Raw genomic sequence first — 7,406 nt, 5'->3', positions numbered from 1 at the left:
TCAATTGATAATTTAATATCATTTTTTGTATAACTTAATATCATTTGTTGTTTTAGTAAAACCTAAAGTAATTTTAATTTAAAATTGTTTTACATTTATAAAACCAAAATTTATTACAGTAACACGACTAAAAAATAAAGATAATAAAAGTAAGTTTGAGTTTTTATTCTTTTTTTTTTGTTGATTTTTTTCTTATAAGAGTGGGATACTGTTTTTCGTATATTGATTTTTCGCTTAACTTTTATAATATTTCTAATAATGTCTATAGGTTTTGTTCTAATTATTATATAAGAAATATAATATGATAATGTTTGAACTTTTATAGATAAAAACTAATTATTTTACGTAACAAAATTACTACTTTAAATATTGCTCATTTTGTTTTATAAATATTGTAATTTTAAAAAAAGTATGCACACCTGCGTATATGATTAAATTTGAGTATATCTTATAACATACATAAGTTTACATAAAACATAAATAAAGTTAAATACAACTCATCTTTAAGATGTGTAAGTTTAACTACGACACATATATATGTAATTTTTGTTAACATTAAGCAAGTTTTAGATCAATAATAATAGGTTTTACAGAAACTATATAGCCTGCTTGTAATAGTAATACGCATGAATACAGACAACCATAAACACACAAAAACAAAAGCCAAACTGATCAGAATCTTTTATTCCCATTCAATCACTGAAGGAGGCCTTTTGATGTAAGTCTTGATCCACACGTTGCTAGGTGGTGTTATGATGTATTAGCATTTTGGGATAGTCTTTACAAAATATGGAACACCAGGAGCGAGAGACTCACAGAGTGTGGAGTGTTGTATTGTTGACCAAGTGCATCACCATTTTTCACCACTTGAACACCAGGCGTTGCATGAATCATAGACGGCTACACATCTCCCATTCCCAAGACGCAGGATTAACCGAGATGAATCCCATCACAAAATCTGAATGAGCCTCTGTGATTTTCCCTACTCCTGCAGTGTAGTCTCTTGTAGCAAGGTTACCACCAGCAGACCGTTGCAAGTCTGTTCGCTCCTTCCTCCTGCCGAAGAAAATCAAAACCAAGAGAAGTCGTTCAAATTCAGTAAACTATCCCGAAGATACTCAAAATTATCTGCAGCAAACAAATAAGATTATCACTCTGCGTATAGTTTATTAAGACAGTTGGTGATAGTTTCTAAAGTTCTGTACCTAGTAGACCATTCTTCAAGACACTCAAGACACTCGTTGTCCTTGTGGTGATCAAACTCGTGAGTCATTCTGACTAAAAGACCTTTGAGAAAACAATCTTTCAAATTAAGCTAACATGTGGCATGGGTAACATAAGTAGTGTTGAGTGATCATGTCTGCAGTCACAGTCAAAGAACGAATCGGAAAATATCAGCATAGTGTTTCGTCTACGGTAGAGGGAGGGAGTGATGACAGAGATAGCCACTTTAGAACTAACCAGTTGAGATGATCATAATCAATCTGCGGTGGCTTGGAATGGGACTGTGAGGGTTTCGCAGCAACTTGTGGTGTCTGTGGTACTGAGGTGGTTGCAACATCTGATGCCATATCATATCCTCGATGTCGGTTATTCAGATGCCTTCCAGGATTACCTTTAAAAGAGGGAATACATAAAAGGTTACATCAGGACCTTGGAGGAAGACTTAAACACTGATGCAATTACCTGTGGCGGTTGCAATGGAGTAGCTTTGACCACAAAGTTTGCATTTGCGAGTCTTGCTGTCAGGTGCAGTCTCGAAGTATTTAAGGAAGACTGAAGTCATAGTCTTCTTGCGTTTAGGGGGAACGGTATTGGCAATGGCGTTGTTTTCAGAAGAGGAGCCTAAGGCAATGTCAGTGGGATCAGAGTGTGGAAGGAGTGACCATCATTGCTTTTGGTTCCATTTCTACAATCATCAAAACAAAAAGAATTGATCAATAAGTAGTCTCTCTCTCCAGAAAACATCATCAAGTTCAATAATTTTTCTCACAAATACGTTAACCTTTGTAGGTTTTGAAAGCGTTGTTAACATTCCAATCCATCTGATTCCAAGCTTCTTTGCCCCTTTCAAGCTTCAGTTTGAGATTCTAGGTAAACAGTCGAATCAAAAGCAGAGATCTTGAACAACATGTGAGCAGCGGTTGCTGAGAACAGAGAGAGAGAGAGAGAGAGAGAGAGACGTACCGAAGGAAGAGCAGTCTGCTTATAAAGTCATTGTTAAGTGTCGGCCATGGAAATTTGCAGCAAGTCAAATCGATTCGGTTGAAGTGGAAGTCGGGACAGGATTTGAGTTTTCTTGGGCTCTTTAATGATGGGCCATTTAACATGTAGCCCACATAAGTTACCCATTATTATATATTCTCGACTCATAGAAGTGACATGGCATAAGAAAACTTTATGATTGGCTGATTAAATTGGAGGACGTGGACACCCTCACAATAGAGTATATTGGACTTTTAGTATAGTGTATATATATATAGATTCATCGACACTTCTCTATATTATATCATACAAGTTTAATTAATCCACTCTATTAGAACTGAAGTGCAAAATAATACTTGTCTTTTTAAGTGGATTTTTACACATTTTCATTTTTTTTACTAATTCTAACCAGTTCATTTATTATTTTTAAGCGGACTGATTTGTTAAGCTTCCTGTCTAGATTAGTTTTTAAGCCTGTATGTGAATTGATCTTGGTTCAGTTATATCGCTTAGGTATTTTTTTAAAGTCTTAGCTGATCTGAATTATCCTTCAACCGAACTGAACTGCTTTGAACTAAGCTGAGTAGAGTTTCTGTTGGAATCGATCTGACTGATCTTGTATCCACACGTTCTGAATCAGGAGTGAAATGGAGTGTTATTAGTTGAGCTCGAGTTTAGTCTTCCCTAGCCAATCTCATGGAATCAAAGGTGAGTCCAGATAGATGGTTGATCAATACTGAATGTAGATGATTGATAGGCTTTGTCTCTTGATCAATATTTAATTGGCGAGGTGTTTACTTAGTGTAAACACTAATAAATATTTATGAATGTTCATAGAGGTTTATTCTAAACCTTAGTACTTGTTCTCAAGTACTAATACATATGTATAGTATTAAATATATAAGTATAAATCATGTGAAGTCTTATTGTATACTCACTCTCCCGAAAGTTCCCGCATTACCGTGAATTGTTCCTACGATACAGAACAAGGTTACGAAGACACGATGATGGGGTCGCACCCTGGAGGCCGTGTAACTGCATACACCGTTAGATGTTTGATCTTGGAATATCTAATGGATATGGTGGTTATATTTATTTCCCTGCTAGGCTCGGTTAGCCTTGGTGGTTTTCCAGGTTTAGGCTATATATATATATTATAAGTATGAGTGAACGGCGGGTGTCGTGGAGGCGATGTTTAAGATAAGATTCACATCGATGGAAGGCTTATATATGTATTTTTATTAGTTATGGAATACAATTCCACTGCATACAAATGGAGTTGATTGCTTGAGATATTATTAATATACGTTGGGGTGCGGGACTAGGCTCACTGAGTAAACTAGTCACTCATGACTCATTTGTGATGCAGGTAACTAATAGGCGGGTGACCTTACTCTAGGACGGGAAGGAACAGCATTAGCCAGCGGTAGTTTTATTATCCTTGCAAAATCGTTTTGATATTTCTTATGTATAAGATTTGTTGACCGAAAACCTCGAGGTTAATTTATAACAAATTTTGTAAGATGCTTTAGATTGATATATAAAGAATGTTTTTTTTTAAAGTAGAGGTTCCATATGATATTATTCCTTGTCCGGACAAACTAACTATCGGGTATTGCTTTGTCGGGTTGAAAAGCCTAGAGTTATATCCGATAGGAGCATTGGTGTTCTTTGGTTGTTGGTCTAAGGCGATCGAAAGTATTCTCAGAACCTCAGATCGACCATCGAGGAACATCGACCGTGTCATTTCCGATCATCTACTATCGCGGGTGTCACAAAGGTGGTATCAGAGCATGGTTATACGATGCTAGAATGGGACTTGTTTCAAATGTTTTTCGAGTCAAAATGAGTCGCAAGAATAACTAGGATATGCTGGCTGGTTCCTTCATTTTAGAATAGATAGTCATGGGTAGTTACCTAACCTGATCTTTCATAGTAGAAGCACCAAGACAAACTTAAACGGGTGGACCATACTTATCGATGTTGCTATCATCATGCTCGAGTTTTCTACCCTCATGGCCGGGTTCACTACCGTCCTTTTAGGAGTCAGTAACGTCATGCCTTCCTGCCGTTCTTTTGAGTTCTAGTGGGGATGTCAATTCTTTAGAGAGAGATATGGGACATAATTGATACTTCAAATACATCTCCAGACTCATGTGTTATCGATGTCAAGGTGGGTGTTGATTGTGATCCGATTCAGAGAGATTCGACTACACATGATCACTCAGATGCACTTGTTCTACCTTCTGCTCATGTTGATCCAGTTTATGATGAGCTGTACCAGGACCAGAACCGTACAATCCTGAATTGTTCATCATTTGTTTTAAGCTTAGAATTGATAGCTCGACTTTATTACAAGATGGTAGAAGCACATGAAGCATTTTGTTTGCAATGAGACATCATAATGCTTATGATGCAAAGAAGAAGAAGTTGGAACCATAAGATACTGAAGAAACACTAAACCGTTTGAGGTATACTTTGGCTTGAGGCAGATTTGGGATGAAACACCCAGAGCAAAACACTGACGTGGCCAATATTCAGAGAATTACATGAAGGATTTTGTAGCAAGCTATTTGGAGATGAACGCGATTAGTTGTTAGTCGAGAGTCAAGAATTACTTCTGAGAGGTGAGATCGAGTTGGACAGATCTCAAGAGTTTAAGAAGTAGAATTTTCTACACAAGATATGGGACCGATTGAAGATTCAGTTTACGAAGTTGGTACAGTGGGATGTTTCCGCGAGAAGGTTCAGGTCGAGTTAATCATATACAACAATTTCAGCATCGAGATATGTGGTCGAGTGAATTTCATTCATCGATTATGGTTTGGAGAATAAGCCAAAGATCAAACAGAAAATCTTTGGGAACCTAGCCAATAATTTTGGAGTAGATAAAAGACCATGGAGTTTCAAATCTTCGAGGAGATGTTAGAGTATGACGTGAATGTTAAAGAAGCTATTATTTCTGAAGAAGTTAACCAAGTCATGCAGACTGTTTATTTTCCAACCGGCACAGATCAAAGGTTAGTTTCAAGCAGTGAGTTAAGTAAATCGTTGGGGATGATTTTGGGTGTACATTTCATCAGATCAAGATCGAGGACCTTAAGCTGTTATGGTTGTGACTAGCAAGAACAGAATGGTTGAGATTGTCAAAGTGTGGGAAATCCTGGAACGTTTGCATCATTCGCGCTTTGGTGGTTCTTGTGAAGAGTTAGGATTTTAGGTTACCCTTCTTCATGAAGTTACCCGGTCTACGTTACCTATACCTAAGATAACACTTGTTGAACTTGTCCGCTTTTCCTTACCGTTAGTCCACATCCAAGTGTTAGGCTATTTGGGTAGAGCCTACACTTTATAGTTGACTGGACCGTCAAAACCCATGAAAGGTCCAATCACAGGTTTGCTTCTTATCCCATTTGTGTGTTGTGTGCATTCTTAATATTTTATGAATGATTGAAATTAAAAAAAAAAGTGAACTGTGATCAAGGTGTCGTAAGAGACCTTGCCTATGGATGGAATTTTCCGTATATATTGTGTTTGATTTGGGAACCACACGTAGTCGTAGTTCCCGAGTCGTGTCATAGTTGTAAGTAGGATTCACTTTAGTGAATTTAAGTACTCGTTCTTATTCTTGAAAGTACTCTGCCAGTTAAAATATGTGGTATGCCTTTCCCCATTCCATAGTACTTCCGTTAGAGCGGAATGTTTCTATCTAGAATGAAATTGGCTATCTAGTTACCGAGCTCAATTAGGATGTTGAGGAAAGAATTTTTTTGGAAGAAGACTAGTCGCCAATGGCCTACAATGGTATTCTACCAAGTGTTGGAGCATCGTTCGTATCAGTCTTGGGAGTTGAAGACCTTTTGGGAAAAGGTGAAGATGTGTATTCCATTATCTTGATCATTAGGAAAAGAGAAGATGACAAGGATCAGAATATAGTGAACAATCAGATAGCTAGAGAATTTGAAGTTATGCTTAAGGAATTGGAAGAGTTGTTGCTATCTAGAAGTAAGCTGTTCAATATTATTGTTGAACCTGGATTTGCTGCCATAGCCTTGTATCTCACCAAGTGGTTCTCGCCGAGTTCTAGTAGCATTTAAAAGATTTGTTTTAAGAAAGGTTTCGTTCGATATAGATCTTTTCTGGGCGAGTGCCATGTCAGTGATAAAGAAGAAGGATGAGATTTGTGGTTATGTTCAACTATAGCTGTCATGACTATTATCAAGTATAAACTTTCTAGAGTGGTTAAGATCAGTTGCAAGGTGCAAACGGTTTTCAGAGACGCTCGATGGATGCATCAAGTTTTAGTAAATGCTACTGCTGGGAAATTGGAAGTTGGATCCGATAGTTAGCAAGTTCGAACAAGGATTTGTTGGAGATTTAAAAAAGAGGTTGCTGCTATTGAATAATGGTCCTGTCTAGTCATTGTTATCAAGATTCAAAGTTCTTTGGATTGGCCAGTTACCATCAGAAGTGTGTTCAAAATTTGGAACCCATCAACCAGTGAGCCAACTATCTGAGAAAAGTGTTACCTTGGAATAAGGTAAAATGATTGTAGAAGTAATCAACCAGTTCGAGGAAGTCTCTATGTCTCTACACACATCTTAGCCTTGCATGAGCCTAATATGTCAACCAGTTAGGTGAATGTTGATGCAAGACGATTGGATAATTGTTTATATATCAGGGGAGCTAAAGAGGCTTACTGAAAATTATTCAATGCATGAGTAAGCGTTGGCTATAGTTTTGTTTGCTCTTCAGAATTGGTTATCATTTCAGTATGGAGAAAGAATGCAAGTGTTCACTTATCAAAGAAAACATAAGAAACGCAAATGCAGTTGCTTATCCTTTGAGGAGAGGAGAAGTTGGTGTCAATATTGAGAAGGAACTCAAAAATAAAGAAACAGAATAGAAATGATTGATTTGGCTGTTATACCAGGAGAGAGCACAGAGTCTCCAAGATTGCAAGTAGTAAATCAAGATAGCTTACTCGTTTCTATCTGAGGAACCCAGTTGAGAAATTAGAACTTAAGGAAAATTTAGGAGGAGCTGAATGAAGATAATTTCAGTGGATTATATGAGGAGTGTTATGTACACAAGGATAGTTAGAAAAGATGTGGGAGAAGGAACTCAAGTTTTACCAGAAGATTAAAATAGATGAGTGTGAGAGACAAGGTTTCACTTCTTAGATTTAGGTTAGGTCAAGA

The 7,406-nt window shown here is 37.2% G+C and overlaps 1 protein-coding gene across 4 annotated transcripts; it reads right to left on the bottom strand.

The window, feature by feature from the left end:
• Positions 1-536: 536 nt before the first annotated feature.
• Positions 537-2,305, bottom strand: LOC106293025. 4 transcript variants are annotated; one of them, XM_013728693.1, is made up of 5 exons: positions 2,188-2,305; positions 2,006-2,090; positions 1,687-1,909; positions 1,462-1,615; positions 537-1,056 (listed from the first exon to the last, which is right to left on the bottom strand). In XM_013728693.1, exons 3-5 carry the CDS (start codon positions 1,784-1,786, stop codon positions 891-893), a joined length of 420 nt encoding a protein of 139 aa, XP_013584147.1. In that variant the 5' UTR covers positions 1,787-1,909; positions 2,006-2,090; positions 2,188-2,305; the 3' UTR covers positions 537-890. The 4 variants fall into 4 exon arrangements, 3 of the variants coding, with proteins under 3 accessions (XP_013584147.1, XP_013584149.1, XP_013584148.1); XM_013728695.1 differs by having other exon boundaries at positions 2,006-2,075; XR_001260323.1 differs by lacking the exon at positions 2,188-2,305 and adding an exon at positions 1,206-1,360 and having other exon boundaries at positions 544-1,056; positions 2,006-2,174.
• Positions 2,306-7,406: the final 5,101 nt, after the last annotated feature.

The sequence above is a fragment of the Brassica oleracea genome, chromosome C5 (assembly GCF_000695525.1).
Source record: "Brassica oleracea var. oleracea cultivar TO1000 chromosome C5, BOL, whole genome shotgun sequence".
Taxonomy (NCBI): Eukaryota; Viridiplantae; Streptophyta; class Magnoliopsida; order Brassicales; family Brassicaceae; genus Brassica; species Brassica oleracea.
This window is presented reverse-complemented; position numbering and strand designations above follow the sequence as displayed.

Excerpts from the sequence above, each read along its gene's own strand:
- LOC106293025 (XM_013728693.1), bottom strand. The coding sequence starts at position 1,786 with ATGACTTCAGTCTTCCTTAAATACTTCGAGACTGCACCTGACAGCAAG. Across the intron at positions 1,616-1,686 it reads CTCCATTGCAACCGCCACAG|GTAATCCTGGAAGGCATCTG; the intron begins GTAATTGCATCA and ends CCTCTTTTAAAG. Across the intron at positions 1,057-1,461 it reads GATTATGATCATCTCAACTG|GAGGAAGGAGCGAACAGACT; the intron begins GTTAGTTCTAAA and ends TTTCTTCGGCAG.